The sequence below is a fragment of the Dunckerocampus dactyliophorus genome, chromosome 4 (assembly GCF_027744805.1).
Source record: "Dunckerocampus dactyliophorus isolate RoL2022-P2 chromosome 4, RoL_Ddac_1.1, whole genome shotgun sequence".
Classification (NCBI taxonomy): domain Eukaryota; kingdom Metazoa; phylum Chordata; class Actinopteri; order Syngnathiformes; family Syngnathidae; genus Dunckerocampus; species Dunckerocampus dactyliophorus.
The window spans coordinates 2,761,522-2,778,732 of NC_072822.1; the positions used below are offsets into that span (position 1 = coordinate 2,761,522).

Sequence of the window (17,211 nt, forward strand, 5' to 3'; positions counted from 1 at the left end):
CGCGCAGTGGTTCGACGGGAGAGAAAGTAAAGCGGAGCCATTGTGAAGAGGCATTTTTGTGATGCAAATGTATTACTCTTTCTTTTGAACGCATACTGTTTTAAGAAGCCAAACTCTTTACTTAAGTGGCCTCATCAACTAACCGGAACTACGCTCCTTATCACCAAAATCCAACCAGAACTGGGCTCACAGGACGAAGTGGGAGGGTAACTCACCATTGATGCACTACACTGCTGATGGGGATGTCATACAACGTCATGTCCAAAAATCCGAACTATCCCTTTAATGTTCCGTGTCAATGTGCTTTCGTCTTATCCACTTGTCCGTTTACGTATATCACCAGGAAGGCCAAGTGTTCCCAAACAGGAGACTTTAAGAAGGATTTCAAGTTATGACTTCTCCCTGGCACTATCTCGAGCCATGTCTCCCACTAGCCAAAGGCTCGGCTGCACTGTATTTGTTTTCCGAGTAGACGCGGGACCGTATCGCGGTGCAGTCACACTTCCTGTCCCTCACTTGTTACGGCGTACCCAATGATTCATACCGAAAAATCAGATTACGAATACATGTACCGTTACGCCCCAAGAAACTACAGATTGGTTACGCCCTATTAAAATTAATCATTTTTGTCAGGCTACACAGGGAGGCACTGCGAGATGGACATCAATGAATGCTTCTCGGATCCATGCCACTATGGCTCCTGCATTGACGGCCTGGCCTCCTTCAGCTGCCACTGCCACCCCGGTTACACTGGCCGGCTGTGCGAGACCAACATCAACGAGTGTCTGAGCCAGCCGTGCAGAAACGGTGGCGTCTGCCAGGACCGAGAAAACGCTTACATCTGCAACTGCCCCAAGGGGACCACAGGCAAGAGGATCAAACCGATTTTTGGAAGTGCTAACCTTTCTTTCATGGTGACTGACTGTGGTGTTTCTGCCAGGAATCAACTGTGAAATCAACACTGATGACTGCAAAAGCAACCCCTGTGACTATGGGACCTGCATTGACAAGATCAATGGCTATGAGTGTGCCTGCAAGCCCGGCTACACTGGTAAGAAACTTGTATGTGTTCAATAAGGACCAGGTTAAAGCTGTTATTTGGCAGGGGATGTGGATCAGGCTCTGCAAGGTTTAACAAAAGCTGGAAAGCAGTTTTTTGGCAGCCAAAGACTCACTTGCGTGCTTACAGAGAAGAAGATCCAAATAATAATGGGAAACAAAATGGTATCTTGCTTTGTATATGCAGGTTCAGAAGTTGGAATGTCACACCTACCGTAATTTCCGGACTACTTTCCGGTATATAAGCCACACCCACTAAATTTACAGGGCATGGGAAAAAAGATTTGTACATATATAGACCACACCGCTGTATAAGCCACAGTTGTCCATGTCGTAACATGGGTTATTTAGTACACAGAATGAAGTCACACAGAAAGATTTGGTTAAATTTTATTAAATAAATAAAGCACAGAACAGTGCGTATAAAACGGCTAATTAAACAGTGGCCTACCAGAAAAGTAATTCATCGCTATATTCATCCTCCTCCTGGGAACTAAGACCGCTAAAGTCGTCGTCTTCCGCATCTTAATTGAACAGCTTCATAATTCCTTTGTCGCCACTTCTTCAGTCTCTCTCTCTCTCTCTTTCGTTGTTGCTCTCGGTTTCATTTTTGTCTCGTGGCAAATTAGCCCTTTAGCTTCAGCCGTCCTCTCCGTTACGCATTAGTCCAGCCTTTTGAAAAACCCATTGGTAATAGGGGATTTTTTGACCCACTATAAAGAAAGACCTTGCAATCCTACCTCCACTCCATGTTCTCAGCGTCACTCGTCAGAGAGATGCGAGACGCTTTTTTTCGTCTAAGTTCAACATCTGCCTCGGTCCAAGCAGTCCAAACAGAAACTGTAGTAATTCTATACTAGATCAAACCTACTTAATATTTGTCAGATCAAAACACGATTGCTGCATAAGACTTCAAAACGTCATATTTGCGTCCACTTCACATGTCCAATTCACTACTTCCTGAAGATGCACTATAAGCATTATGGGAACTGTAGTCCTTTTAAGCCACATTAGCCATATCACTGTATACGCCACAGGGTTCAAAGCGTGAGGAAATGGTAGCGGATTACACCCCGAAATTACAGTAATTTAATCAAGCTCTGATCCCGATTATGACGAAATTCAACTCAACATGGAAACTCTTACTTAGCATCTTTACATACGTACATCTACAGAATATCAATTGTTTATTTACTTTCTTAATATGTAGCTTCTATTAGGCTTATTGTTGTTTCTATTCTTTCTATCTGGATAAGCCTCACCACATTTTACTATTACATTTTTGTTTGAACACATACCCAAAATGAATCAAAACTTGTTTACACATTTGACCAGCAGGTTAAGGCTGCGTTGTCAGTTCTGGTTTGGTACTTTGACGCTGGCCAAAAATAAAAAAAAAAAAAATCTTTGCTCAGCGTTCACACTGGTATTTTTGTCATGGGACCAAAGACAGTAAAGAACATTATGCAGCTTTCATGACATATTATGTAATGCAAATATTCCAAACCAAAATGCCGTCGGCTAGGTTCAACACTAGGACTGTCACAAGACACTCACGGCACACGAGGTTGAGTCTACAAGAACGAGACAAGACAAGATTTTACTTTTGAGAAGAGTTGCAAAATATATGACAATATATTGCAATCTACTGCGCTTGGCTGTCGACCAGGTTGTACCCCGCCATTTAACTTCTACTACATTACACTCTTTTGCACTGTATGTGTATACTACCAACCCTGCCTTTACCCACCAAGTCAAAGAGACTCTATGACTGACAAAAGGGCCGTAGTTCTATGGAACAAACACGCCAAGGTGCTGAAACCAATGCACAGAATGAAGCTTCTTTATGCCCGTTTGGAGGTGAGAGACGAAGAAAACAGACACGCATGCACATAGCAATGTATTGAGGCTGACAAAATTGTCAAGTTCCTTTTTATTTTTTGTGAGATTTTTGTGAGACAGTTTTTTTCTGAACGAAAGATCTCACAAGCTCTTGTGACACGAGATCCTGTGACACCCCTATTGAATATGGAAGTTATTTGTATATTCTGCCATTTATACCAGCTAAGATTTCACAAAAAGCTTCTAAAATATACTTTTAAAGAGTGCCGTTTTCTCACGCAGAGGGAAAGATGCAGAGCACCAAGACAGCACTCCCAAAACATTTTCTCTTGTCATGTCTGCATGCGTTTTCCTGTCCTTATAACACTAGTCCTAAAGGCTCCTAGATCGTAACCCTTCACTCAATGACTTTGCAGGCGTCAGATGCTGAAACTCTGCCAGAATCTGCACTTTCAGAGTGTCCTTGTTGGTTCTAAGAACTTTAACAATACATGTTGCAGCAAATTCAGCCAAATGCGGATGTCAGTGGTTGCAAATCCTACAGTTTAAGTGGGCTATTTCAGTGCAACAATGTTTTCTCTATCAAGCCACTGCAACAATGAGTTGGAACCCTGATTTTTAAGCAACGTTGTTGGGTGTCTCAGGTGACCCGTTGACAAAAAAGGTGCAGCGTTGGGGAACCAAAGTGAGGAGGGAGTAGACCGACAGATGGTAAGCAAGCCGACTAGTGAGCACACTCCTCTGAGGCTCGACCGGTGTCGATTTCCCCGCTCCACCCTGTCCCCAACCTGCTGCTGTTCGGACATGCAAGCTTCCCGACCTGCACAAAGACGACACACACATACACTCTGTGGCGCACACCGTCAGTGGGGATTTGAGTCAAAGAAAAGATTCACTGAAAGATTCCTGAAAGTTGAGCTTTTAAAAGCTTTGGAAGTCCCTTCCTGGAATTAAAGCTGAAAAGGCTTCCTTTTATGTCACGCGGGGCACCGGCCTGAATGGCACGGTCGCTTCAAGTAGCCGACAAAAGGAGACGTAACTGTAAACTATGTGGCGGAGTTGTCTACCTGTTGAAGATGAAAGAACATAACAAAAATAACAATACGAATAATGCACGCTCTCCTTTCCCTATAGGCACCATGTGCAACATCAACATTGACGAGTGCGCCGTCAGCCCGTGCCACAATGGCGGCACCTGCTTTGATGGCATCAACAGCTTCACCTGCGTGTGTCCCGAGGGTTACCATGACCCCACCTGCTTCTCGCAGGTCAACGAGTGCCTCAGCAACCCCTGCATCCACGGGCACTGCGAGGACAAGGTCAACGGGTGAGGTCACGGTCACTGAGGAGCTTTATTGTCGACTTAACCATGTTGTACTGAGCAGCCAGGACAGATATGCACGTATTGGTTAAGGCGAGTGTGACACTAAGTCCAAAGTGTTCCCGTATAAAGACTGGTGAGGGTGTTAGGTAAAAAATAGACTGCCTCATTGTGAACCTATTGTTGACTTTGCCATATTGTACTGAGCTGCCTGGACAGGGACGCGTGTATCATGTTTATCATTGCACTCTACCACTACAAGCTCCACTTCCGGCTCTATAGACATCACAAAAAGCCAAAGAAAAAGCAAAACGGATTTGCTTTGCAGCGCTCTGCCCTGAGTGCTGTAGCATCGTGTCATCACATGATATCGGTTTGCGATGTTTTTGGATGACATAGACATAGACTTAGACATATCTTCCAAATTGTTCAACTTTCGGCATGGTCAAATGTTGTATCTTAAAAGAATTCCTGCATATGCACCAAAAATTTAGTTTTTTTTAATGATGCTGTACATGTGTCTGTTATTTTATCATGTCTTCCATTTCAGATACAAATGCCTGTGTGACTCCGGCTGGAGCGGCAAAAACTGCGACATCAACAACAATGAGTGTGAGTCCAACCCGTGCATGAATGGAGGCACGTGCAAGGACATGACAAGCGGATACGTTTGCACCTGCCACGTGGGCTTCACTGGTCAGTGTGTCCTGTCTACACACCTACAGTACCTTCACTGTTTTTAAATGTGTGCATGTGAGACATGCTCTTTTTGTTTGCAACTGCAGGACCAAACTGCCAAACCAACATCAACGAATGCGCCTCCAATCCTTGCCTCAACCAGGGGACGTGCATCGACGACGTGGCAGGCTACAAGTGCAACTGTATCCTGCCTTACACTGGTATGAAAATGTTATTCTACGCACCCACATGGGTTCTGGCATTTCAGTTTCCTCTGCTTGTGTGCTTTGACTTATTGGCCAAACACGTGAAAAAAAGGAGCCACAAATTCAACAGCTTTCCATTGAAGATCAGCAACAAGACTTCCTCAGGGCTCTACACCTCCAAAGCTTTGACCTCCTGTGATGCAAGCATCCCTTCATACAAGCGCTGGAAAACATTTTGATGACATCTCACATGTTATTTGAGCAGATAGCAATGGAAAGCGTCGTTCTTGTATTTCAATTCGAGTCGTCTTTTTGTTTTTTGCTGGAACAATCCACACTGGACAGGACATCAGTCTTCTGCCTGTGCTCGGGTGGGAACAGGTCGCTTGACACATTTCCTGTTTGCCTGTTTCCCGTCTCACAGAACAGCAAATGTCCTCACAATGGCCGGAAGCTGCAGACGGCTTCCTGTACGAGACGTGCGTTGTGGAAAAAGATAGGGAAATGTTTCCGCAGGCCTCTAATAGTGACGGAACCAGGAGAAAATCCCGCGATAGCACTGATTGAAAGATGGTCCTCTTTCGTCGGGTTATCTCCCAAGTTCACTGCTTTGCGATGTCACACAGTTCAAGTGGAGCATACATTGTCATCATTTGTGTTGTGATGTGTGTGTGTTACAGGAGAGAATTGTGAAAGTGTCATGGCCCCTTGTAGCTCCAAACCTTGCAAACATGGAGCAGTGTGTCAGGAGTCTGAGGACTATCAGAGCTTTTCCTGCGTCTGCCCGGAAGGATGGCAAGGTAAACAGTGATGTCAGCATACCTCGCTATCTTCTGGTGGGGCCCAATGGAAAAGCCTCTATATAATCACATGACATGGGAAATATTTTCTTTAGCATTTTCTTTAGCACAGCAGCAACAAGGTCTTTTTTTCTTTGGTGACTTTCAAGTGACATATCCGTGCAATACGTTGTAGCAATTGCAGTAGATATTTTCCGAAATAGTCACTTTCTCACTAATTATACAGCCAATTACACGCCGAAACTACATAATGTGAAAACTCATTATATTTTTGTAGCTAATTAATGATTTGGTTTGCATGAGAAAGTGGATAGGAAAGCCTAGCTCTTTTTGGCCACGTGGTCATTTATGAACAAGTATATTGCACAACACAGCAGCAACAGAACCAATGTTGTAATAGCAGTAAGGATGAGTTCTGAGAAAGTGGATAGGAAAGCATAGCTCTCTGTGGCCACATGGTCATTTATGAACAAGTATATTGCACAACACAGCAGCAACAGAACCAATGTGGTAATAGTGGTAAGGATGAATTCTGATGAGTTCATTGTAAAAACAAACAAAAAAAACTTGTAAGAGACTTGGAGTTTCACACCAACAGCTGCGTAGCCATACCTACATTTTAAAGCGCATGTAGAGGTGGACAAAGCTGCTGGATGCTGACCACTCATAAAGCCACCACAATTTATAAAGCCAGTGTTTTTTGACCCAGCACTAATAAGAGACCCCAGAAGTTATTTGCTTTTTGAGATCATGCACCCAGGTACTATATGACAGTATTTCCTAACCTTTATCGAGCCAAGGCACATATTTTACTTTTGCAAAATCTTTGTAATTTCTGTTGTATGAATGGCACTAGGTGGATACAAAGGTTACTTAAGTACCTTCTGCCATCTAGTGGAAGAGCCTTTAAATGTTCTGACTGTCTGTATTTGTCGCTGGCATCGAATGATGAACAAAGATACATTATTCATAGTCAATAAATAATGATTGAAATAGGATAATTTCCCGTGGCACACCTGATGATCTCTCGCGTACACTAATGTGCCGCCGCACAGTGGTTGGGAAACACTGCTTTATGTTTACTATTATTCGTGTGTCGTTCTCTCATGCATTATCAGGGCAAACTTGTGAAGTGGACATAAAAGAGTGTGTGAAGAATCCCTGCCGCAATGGAGCGACTTGCCAGAACACCATGGGGAGTTACCGCTGCGGCTGCAAACCTGGCTTCAGCGGACGCAACTGTGAAACCGACAATGACGACTGCAAGCCCAGTAAGGCTTCTCGTCCGTCTTTCTTCCTGTTATTTCCAAATAAATCTTAAACTAAATGAAAAACACATTCCGTCTCTTCTTCAGACCCGTGCAGCAATGGAGGCCTGTGCGAAGACGAGGTGGATGGCTTCTTGTGTACGTGCCAGCCGGGCTTTCGGGGCAACACGTGCGACGAGGACATCAACGAGTGTGAGAGCAACCCGTGCAAGAACGGCGCCAACTGCACCGACTGTGTCAACAGTTACACCTGCACCTGCCCGCCAGGCTTCAGTGGGATCCACTGTGAAAACAACACCCCTGACTGCACAGAGAGGTATGGCGGGAAGAGGTTTTCTTGTCCACTGATGCCCCTTCTGGTGAAATACTCAATTACACCAACTTCACTTTAATATTGTCTGCATCTTAAACTGGATGTGGCTTGTACAACTTATTTTATACTATTTTTACACTTCCTTATTATATTTTTTCTTCTGCAGCTCCTGTTTTAACGGCGGCACATGCGTTGACGGCATCAACACCTTCACCTGCTTGTGCCCATCCGGCTTCACCGGCAGTTACTGTCAGCACGACATCAACGAGTGCGACTCCAGACCTTGCCTAAACGGCGGCACCTGCCAGGACAGCTATGGCACCTACAAGTGTACCTGTCCTCATGGCTACATAGGACTCAACTGTCAGGTAAGTGTACTGTCTGCAGTGTGCATGTGTTTTATTTATTTTTTACTGCGTTTTTTTACATTGAATTTTACATATTGCTATGTCAGAATCTGGTGCGCTGGTGCGACTCGTCACCCTGTAAGAATGGGGGAAGTTGCTGGCAAAGGGGTACCACCTATAGCTGCCAGTGCCAAACCGGCTGGGCGGGGGTCTACTGTGACATACCGAGCGTCTCCTGTGAGGTTGCAGCCAAACAGAGAGGTAAAGATATGCATTTCTTAAAGAAAAAACCCTGAAGTTAACCACTCTGTCCTGCTCCCGCAGGGGTCGATGTAGCCAATCTGTGTCGTAACTCCGGCCAGTGTCTGGACGCCGGAAATGTTCACCGGTGCCGCTGCCAGGTTGGTTACACAGGAAGCTACTGCGAGGAGCAAGTGGATGAATGCACCCCCAACCCATGTCAGAATGGAGCCACGTGTACAGACTTTTTGGGAGGATATTCATGCAAGGTGAGAGACCAGAGCAATATTAATTATTGAATGGGGGTGTCATGAGCTCTTCTGTCACGAGAGTTTGCAAGTTTAAAATGTGACAACATTTCTTGTTTATAGAAACTCTATTTCGCGGGAAGAGGGCAGCTAGAAGTCTATCATACTGTGAGCTACGGAATCGCCTAATACGGAAGTGGCAGTCCGCCACATGACGTGCTTTACGCACAATATAAACCTTACAATCCTATCTGCACTCTGTGTCCCCAGCATCACCTGCTGGCAATGCGTGACTGTTTTTTTCACGAGAGTTCAACAGCTGCTACTGTGTTAATGTTCAAGCAGAAGCTGTAGTAATTCTACATTTCATCAGAGTTACTTAGGATTTGTCAGATCAAAAGACTATCATTGCATCATTTATATGATAATTTGGGCGTTTTGTTCTCATAGACCCGATCTCGTGTATCGTCTCTTCAACTGAGTGTCTTTGTGAGTCGCAACATCTCTCCACTGTATCCACTTACAAATATTTACTTATAATGAGCATGCTCAAAACCTCTCTAAAAAGTTGGAACAAAAGTTATATGTTTATGGAAAAATTAGGATGAACCTTTTTCTGTCTCAAAAACACATGTTAATGCTACAATTCTGGGGCCAATAGCCAGACTCTACAACAGGTCTTGTAAGATCCACAATAGACTTCCTTGTTGGACACATCACTGTTCTGCTTTATGACTGTGTAATGCTTTAACATTTCAAAATTATATAATGAACACATGCATCAAATTGTACTTTGAAATCCTAAACAGTAACACTTCTGCAGCAATCAGTGTCTTAATTGGTACCAAAATTTAGAACGAGGGCAAACTGTACCACCAAATCGGTAACCAACGGACTTCTGCCACTACTGTTTTTTTAAAAACTCTCATGGACTGAGATCTTTCTTTTATGTTTTTACAAAAGCTTGGAACGAGATCTCCCAGCACCTAACGACTATTTCAACTCTGAGATATTTTAAAAAGTCCCATGCCCACCATCTGATGGACAGCTGTTGCTGCACTCACTAAGACAGTTTCAGGAGACTCCTCCTGTTCGCTGCTTTTCCCAGTGTTCTGTTTGGCTTGCCTGTGTTTTGTCCTAGGCTGGCTGATGTGGTAGTGATGTATGTGTTTATGTTCTGCAGAGCAGGAGCCTGCTGATAAACAGCACGTATGCTGAGTCAGGCCCGATTGTTTTTTAGTTTTTTTTCCTGTTCTTAAAAACCTAAATAAAATAACCATGTGATTCCTGTCGGCCAATCAGTGACGAAAGGTACTGTAATAATAATAATAACAAGTAACATTAAATACAGGATAATGAAATTAAAGTATATTTACTGATATATCATTACTCTAACTGCAACAACACTATTGTACTATTTTTTGGTGTGAGCGTAGTAGTATTTAAGTCATATTTCATTTAATTTTTATATACAGTACCAGAGGTGTGTCTTACCTTTTGACTGGTACTGTAGGTAAAGGCTTAAAGTGTTTTTGTACAGGCCTCCATTGGGTGGGAATCGCAAAAAACACAATGTCAAGGACACAAAAACACCACTTTTGGTTTTGCCAAATCATGCAAACGGAGTCATGTGACTCTGCCATCTACACCAGATTCGATCAAATAATGTCCTTTTTTAAAATAGAAAATATTTGTTTTTAAAGCTACTTTAGTTGATCAAGTACTATTTTTCCAGCAACAAATACAAGGCAGTCTTAATGAACAGGCCTATTTATAAACAGCATCCACCTCCAGTTATGTTAATCTCCCCTCAATAAAGGATAGACCGGCCTTGGCAGGATGCAGGCCAGGGGAAAAAAAAAAACAAAAAAAAACGCCAGGTAAACAAAATCTTTGTTTCATGTCAGCCATTGATTGAACTCTTCCCCTTCTCCTCTTCTTCTTCTTCCTCCTTCTTGGCGTCGCAGTGCATGCCAGGCTTCATGGGGACCAACTGCTCGGACGAGATCAATGAATGTTTCTCCCAGCCGTGCCAGAACGGGGGCACCTGCATTGACCTGATCAATACCTACAAATGCTCCTGTCCCCGAGGAACCCAAGGTCGGCAGACCCCACACACACACATCTACACACACATCTACCATCACACATCCTCTCCTCGCTTCATTAATTAGGAAAATCCTCCCTGTCCTCCACTTTTCAATTACCCTGCTAAAATATTCCAAACTTTGCCCTGATTTTGCTGTACTACCTATACTAGGTGTTAACTGCGAGATCAACATCGACGACTGCACCCCGTTCGCCGATCCCGTCACCAAAGAGCCCAAGTGTTTCAACCACGGGAAGTGTGTGGACGGGGTGGGGGGCTATCACTGCATCTGCCCACCCGGATATGTGGGAGAGCGCTGCGAGGGGGACGTCAACGAGTGTCTTTCCAACCCGTGCGACCCGCGGGGCACACACAGATGCATCCAGCTAGCCAACAACTACCGCTGCGAGTGTCGCACAGGATTCACAGGTACTGTATAAAAACACGCAGTTTCATGTTTCTTGCATTTATTGATTTTTTTCCATACTGTAAGGAGTTTAAAAGTCGTACAGTAATCCTTTGTTTACCGCGGTTAACTGGTTACAGACCCAACCTTGATAAGTGACTCTCCTCCAAGTAGGATTCAATGTTAATAAACAGAATATTTTTGTAGTGTACACAAATATTCTAAAAAATAAACCTGTTTGTGACTTTTAAATACATTTTTCACCATTATTAGCCCTCTAGACATGAAATAACACCCCTATAGTCTTCTTTACACTCATATTACCCAATATGGTTATATAATCAGAGAAAATAAGCCTTTTAAGACATAAATAAGACTCATGCTTGTGTGTGTTTCAATAAGCATCTTCCAGACGTGTGGACAGGAAGTGACATCGGTGATTCAGAGTTGAGTTTTAGCTGGAGTAGCTGGAGTATGATGATGATGATGATGACAATTATTATTATTATTATGTTATTATTGTGCCTGTTGTGAGATAAATAGTTATAAAATAATAAAAGCCTGTCAGGGATCAAGTCTGGTTACTAGTGACACCTTGTGGCCAGTGTAGACTACAGTTCACCCACGTCTTTTATTGCCTAAAATTGTATTTGTATTTGAGTTCATTAAGAAAAGAATTAAATAATAAATCAAATGCATTTTTTGGACTTATAATAGGCCGGGGTCAACCACGAAACAGCCATCATTTCTTAATTCATACATTTTTGATAAACCGTGATCGAGTAAGGGAGCGATGTTTGAACCGCGATGGAGCGAGGGACGACTGCACATGTTCTTTTGGTTTGATATGAGCTCTACTGATTTTGAACGAAATCCCAACAAAATATGGCAAAGAGTTCAAATAATTTTTTAGTTGCTCATCATTGTCGTTCAATGTCAACACAACAACACCATTGTCATCTGTTAAAACAATGTGGTGTTCTGCAACCGTGGATTTATAGTTATGTAATTAACATTTTGTGTACGGTATTTGTGATGTCACTGCAGGTCAGCGCTGTGAAGCTGTGTTTGATGGCTGCAAGGGGAGACCGTGTCGTAATGGGGGGACCTGTGCTGTCGCCAGTAACACCCCACATGGCTTCATATGCAAATGTCCTCCTGTAAGTCTGCACATACACGCTCACACAGCACACAAGGAAAATGTATTAACTTTATTCTTTGTACGTTTTCCAAACAGGGATTTACTGGCTCCACATGCGAATATGACGCCCAGTCTTGCGGCAGCTTCCACTGCCACAACGGGGGCACGTGCATCTCCGGCCAAAAGAGTCCCAAGTGTCTCTGCACGCCAGCCTTCACGGGACCCCAGTGCCAGTATCCCACTGACAGCCCCTGCAACTCCAACCCCTGCTACAACTTCGGCACATGCGAGAACATCTCTGAGGAGCCCTACTACCACTGCGTCTGCCCCGCCAATTTCAACGGCCTCTGGTGCCACATCCTGGATTACAGCTCCCCGGGGGGACCCGGCCATGACATCAAGCCGCCCTCAGTGGAGGTGGACGTCGCCTGCGAGATCCCGCAGTGCGAAGAGCGCAAGCACAACCAGGTGTGCGACGTGCTGTGCAACAACCATGCGTGCGGCTGGGACAACGGCGACTGCTCGCTTAATTTCGACGACCCGTGGAAGAACTGCTCGGCCTCGCTGCAGTGCTGGCGCTACTTCAACGATGGCAAATGCGACTCGCAGTGCGACAACGCTGGATGCCTCTATGACGGATTTGACTGCCAGAACCTAGAAGGACAATGCAAGTAAGGGCATTCAAGTGACCCCTTTTTCTTCTCAAGGGACAATAGTACAGTATAGTCATCCCTCACGACATCACGGTTCCAACATCCTCCCTCACTCTATTGCGTTTTTTCAAATATTAATTAATTAATAAATGATCGCCGTTCGTGGTCGACTATGGCCTGTTATTAGTGAAAAAATATTAAAAGACAAATCATACTGTATGTAGCATTCTGGCCACTAGGCGTCCGTCATGTTACATTGATGAGATATTACCTTACATTACATTACCTTAACTTAAACTGCACATGAGCAGAGTCCAACATGACATAGTGAACACAAGTTCTCCTCCCATTCCGTTTGGAAGTTGTACGTTTTTGGCTTCTTACTGTGTCCTTCTTCCCCACTCAGTTCCAAACCCTTTGTTAAGTTTAAAATAAATAAATTGGAGGCTAACTAGTTAGTTCGGTAGCTTGCTATACTTAAAGCATGTTCCTGCAGAGATGCTGTAAGATTTGCGCAATGTGGTGTAAACAAAGCGAGCAGTAGTGCATAATGTGACTTATTATGACTTGTTGTCGCTTATCATGTCTACTATATTAGTTAATATGAGGATAAAGGTGACTATAGGGGTGTTATTTCATGTCTACAGTGTGAGGACATGTCTTACAATGTTAAAAACATTTTTAGAAGGTCACAAACAGGTTTTCTATGCTCTATCTATGAAAACATTCCATTTATTAATATTGAATCCTACTTCTTGGAAATTCACTCGAGTCTGGAAAAAATTAACCATGATAAACGAGGGATGACTGTATAGCATATACTGTACTTTAGAGTAGTCTGTGTATAACTTTTATATCGCTATAGATTCACTATCTACTGAAAATGTGTCAACACACTGCCATTATTATCTACCGTAAATAGCTTTACATGAGCTATAAGTGAACAGCAAGGTCATTGTTTCTTGCCAGCACTTATGTGGGGCTGCATGAGTGCTTCCTCACTGGCGGAGCTGCGGTTCATTGAGTGAAATACTAAAATACATTTGTGTTTTTTCCAGCTATTTAGGCAATAATGGCTGTGTGTTGGCTTGTTTTCAGTGGATAATGAAATCTATACTGCTGTATAAGCTGTACATTTGCTACTCTAAAGTACTCCATGTTTTTTCCTACATATAATACCTGACAAGTGAGTACTGCTGTTGCATTTTAGCAGGCATTTTTATAATAGTACATCTTGTCAAGGGACGATACTACAAAAATTAAACTTGGATATGCAGTACTTTAGAGTAGTCAGTGTACAGCTTGTATAGAAGTATAGAATTACTATCCAATGAAAATGAGTCCAGATGCAGACTTGTTGTCTAAATAGCTGACGACGTACCTTTTTTTCTGTAGCCCTTTATATGACCAGTATTGCAAGGATCACTATGCTGACAACCACTGCGACCAGGGCTGCAACAACGCCGAGTGCGAGTGGGACGGCTTGGACTGCGCCAACAACATGCCAGAGAAGCTTGCCATGGGCCAGTTGGTGGTGGTGGTCCACATCGCGCCCGAGCAGCTCCTCAACAACTCTTTTGGCTTTTTGCGTGAGCTCAGCCGCGTCCTCCGCACCAACGTGGTGTTCAGGAAGGACGCAGATGGCGGAACCATGGTTTATCCCTACTACGGCAACGAGCAGGAGCTGAAGAAGTACAATGTCAAGCGCTCAGTGGACACCTGGTCAGATGTTCCGGGCAAGGTGCTGACTGTAGTCAAGAGGAGCTTGTATGATGCTGCGGGAAGGCGCTGGAGGACGAAGAGGGAGCTGGATCATTTGCAGATAAAAGGGTGAGTAAGACTATTTCAAATGTTTAGTATTATTTTTCAAGATAACGTGGTGAATGGTTTCTCTTCTCCCTGCAGTTCAATCGTGCACTTGGAGGTGGATAACCGCCAATGCGTCCAGCAGTCCAGTGAGTGTTTCCAGAGCACCACCGATGCCGCTGCCTTCCTCGGGGCGCTGGCCTCCAGCGGCAAACTGGATGTCCCCTACACCATTGAAGCTGTTTATAGTGAGTGTGGCTTCACGTTTTATACTACATTAGCGGTGTCCAAAGTACGGCCCACTACTGTTTTTTTATCAGCCCTCACCACAAAAAAAGCCAACAGCAAAAATTGAAAAAAAAAGAGCAGTAATTTTGACCAAAAATAAAGTCCAAATATTAGGAGAATAAGGTCATAATATTAAGAGAAGACATAGTATAGAGTTGAAATATTAAAGGCTAAAGTATGTCATTTTTTTAAATATCATAATATTATGAAAAACAGAACAAAGGTAATAGGTTGCAATTGTAGGAAATTAGACTGTGTAAAAGGTATAATTTTATGATAATAAAGTCAAAATATTTTGAGAATAAATACTTTATGTTACAAGATAAAAGGTATGACAAGAAAGTTGAAATGTTTGTAAAAAAAAAAAAGGGGGGGGGAATTAAAAAAAAAAATGTAATGTAAAAAGTTCAGACTAATAATACGCTTCATGGCCCCTGCATTCTTTGATTTTTCAATATGTGGCCCTCAGTGGGAAAAAGTTTGCACACCCCTGTGCTACTGCATCAGACCTGGTTTAGTTTCTATCACGTGTCCTTCCTGTGCATTTGCATTTGTCGTCATTGGTCCACACCTCTACAGAGTCTACATTTTATTTGCAACATGTTCACATTTTAGGTTTATTGCAGGACTTGACAACCTATGCCAAAAATAAAAATGGTATGAAATTGCAATTTAGTATTTTCCCTGCTAGGCTTTTTATCTGCTTGTGTTGGAATGCATGACAAAATGTAAAAGATGCATAAACCACATTCTCTATATCTCCGGATAATATACATTTATTTTCTATAACGTTACAAAAATACAATTCTGATTTTTACGTTGAGAAGGGTAAACAAAATAAATATTAGAGGAATATACAGTAATCCCTCGTTTATCACGGTTAATTGGTTCCAGACCAAATGAACTTCCGCAATGTAGGATTTTGTTTTTTTAATGAAATATTTTTGTAGTTAGAGCATAGAAACCCTGTTTACGACCTTCTACATGCGGTTTTTAATATTATTAGAGCCCTCTATATAGACAATAGTAGATATAATTAGAGAAAATAAGACATATTAGACATAAATAAGACTCGTGGTTGTGTGTGTTTCAATAAATGTCTTGTGGATGTGTGGACAGGAAGTGACGGGGATTCAGAGCTAAGTTTTAGCTGGAGTACAGCTACAACAGTACCCTGTGTTATTATTGTGATTATGTTAATGATGATGATGATTATTATTGCGCCTGTTGTGAGATCATTCAAACCTGCAATAATTGTTGTTGACAGCGATCAAGTCTGGTGCTTGTGTTTCTCATGACACCGGGTGGCCGGTGTAGACTGCAGTTCATCAACATCCTTTAGTTCCTTAAACTGTATTTTAGTTAATTTAGTCATTTTTATGCTTTATGCTTTAGGCCAAGAATATGTAAAATTTGCTTAATATGCATATTTTGAAATTAATACTAGGCCGTAGTCAAACACAAAACACCTGTCATTTATTAATAAATATTTTAAAAAAATCGTGATAGAGTGAAGGCGCGATGTTCCAACCGCAAAGTGGCGAGGACCGACTGTACTGTAAATGGTCTAATTATAGCCTGGACGTTTATTTACCAAAACCCCAAAGTGGACGGGCCCATAACTGGGGAGAGGTTGTTGAAAATTGATCATACTGTGTATAACAATTACAATTGTAAATGATTAAAGATTAAGGTCCAGATGCATGATAAAGTGGAAAGGAAAACATAGCTCTCTTTGACCACATGGTCATCTATTAACAATTATTGTATTGCACAACACAGCAGTAACAGAACCAATGTTGTGGTAGCGTAAAACTCAGACTGCTCAGCAACGATGAACTCAATCCCAGCCATTTTTCTCAGAATATTGTGTTCTATGGTTATATAAACATGGAACCTACCAAAAGAAAGATGAAACTCTCGTCTTTCATCTGAAACAGTTTGTTTCTACTTTTTCCGTTTTTTAGTAATCAGCAGTAGAATATAGGCAAGTTACAGGAAAATATCAGTTCCCAACAAAAAAAGGGAGAAAAACAGCTTTTTGTGAAAAGATACATTTTAAGGCTAACTTACATTTCAACGCTAACTTTCACTTTTGACACAAATATTTTTTGCTTGTGTGACAGCTCAAATATCTAAACAACTATAAACAACACAAAAAAGGGTGGTTTTACATCAAAATAACAATTTATTTACAAATATAACACCATGAACTGTTTACAATTTTCACATTTGGAAGTAAACTGTGTGTGTGCACGCACGCGTGTGCATGCGTTAAAATTTCCCTACAATGCGCTATCCTTCTGCACACTACACTCATCCACGCTCTCTTCCTCCTTGCTGTCGAGCATGATAATACATGCAAAAGATCCATGCCTAGCTCTTATCAAATGCACTTCTGCCACCTTGTGGCCGTTTTTATGGTTTCAAACTGCTTGAAAAGTGACCTCTTTTATTGTGCACTTGCGTCATCAGCTCTTTTTGTCTAAAAGACGTATAACTACGC

General features: G+C 42.5%; 1 protein-coding gene across 2 annotated transcripts in view; it reads left to right on the plus strand.

Annotated features, from left to right (window-relative positions):
* LOC129179612 (neurogenic locus notch homolog protein 1-like) overlaps window positions 1-17,211 on the plus strand; it is a 52,678-nt gene that overhangs the window by 27,613 nt on the left and 7,854 nt on the right. For both annotated transcript variants that reach the window (XM_054773061.1, XM_054773062.1), the window contains 17 exons: window positions 634-867; window positions 941-1,051; window positions 4,036-4,228; window positions 4,773-4,918; window positions 5,008-5,121; window positions 5,787-5,906; window positions 7,025-7,177; window positions 7,262-7,490; window positions 7,654-7,855; window positions 7,942-8,095; window positions 8,159-8,343; window positions 10,290-10,422; window positions 10,583-10,840; window positions 11,865-11,977; window positions 12,055-12,629; window positions 14,007-14,441; window positions 14,517-14,665. In XM_054773061.1, the coding sequence (XP_054629036.1) occupies window positions 634-867; window positions 941-1,051; window positions 4,036-4,228; window positions 4,773-4,918; window positions 5,008-5,121; window positions 5,787-5,906; window positions 7,025-7,177; window positions 7,262-7,490; window positions 7,654-7,855; window positions 7,942-8,095; window positions 8,159-8,343; window positions 10,290-10,422; window positions 10,583-10,840; window positions 11,865-11,977; window positions 12,055-12,629; window positions 14,007-14,441; window positions 14,517-14,665 (3,504 nt within the window). The remainder of the gene's footprint in view (window positions 1-633; window positions 868-940; window positions 1,052-4,035; window positions 4,229-4,772; window positions 4,919-5,007; window positions 5,122-5,786; window positions 5,907-7,024; window positions 7,178-7,261; window positions 7,491-7,653; window positions 7,856-7,941; window positions 8,096-8,158; window positions 8,344-10,289; window positions 10,423-10,582; window positions 10,841-11,864; window positions 11,978-12,054; window positions 12,630-14,006; window positions 14,442-14,516; window positions 14,666-17,211) is intronic.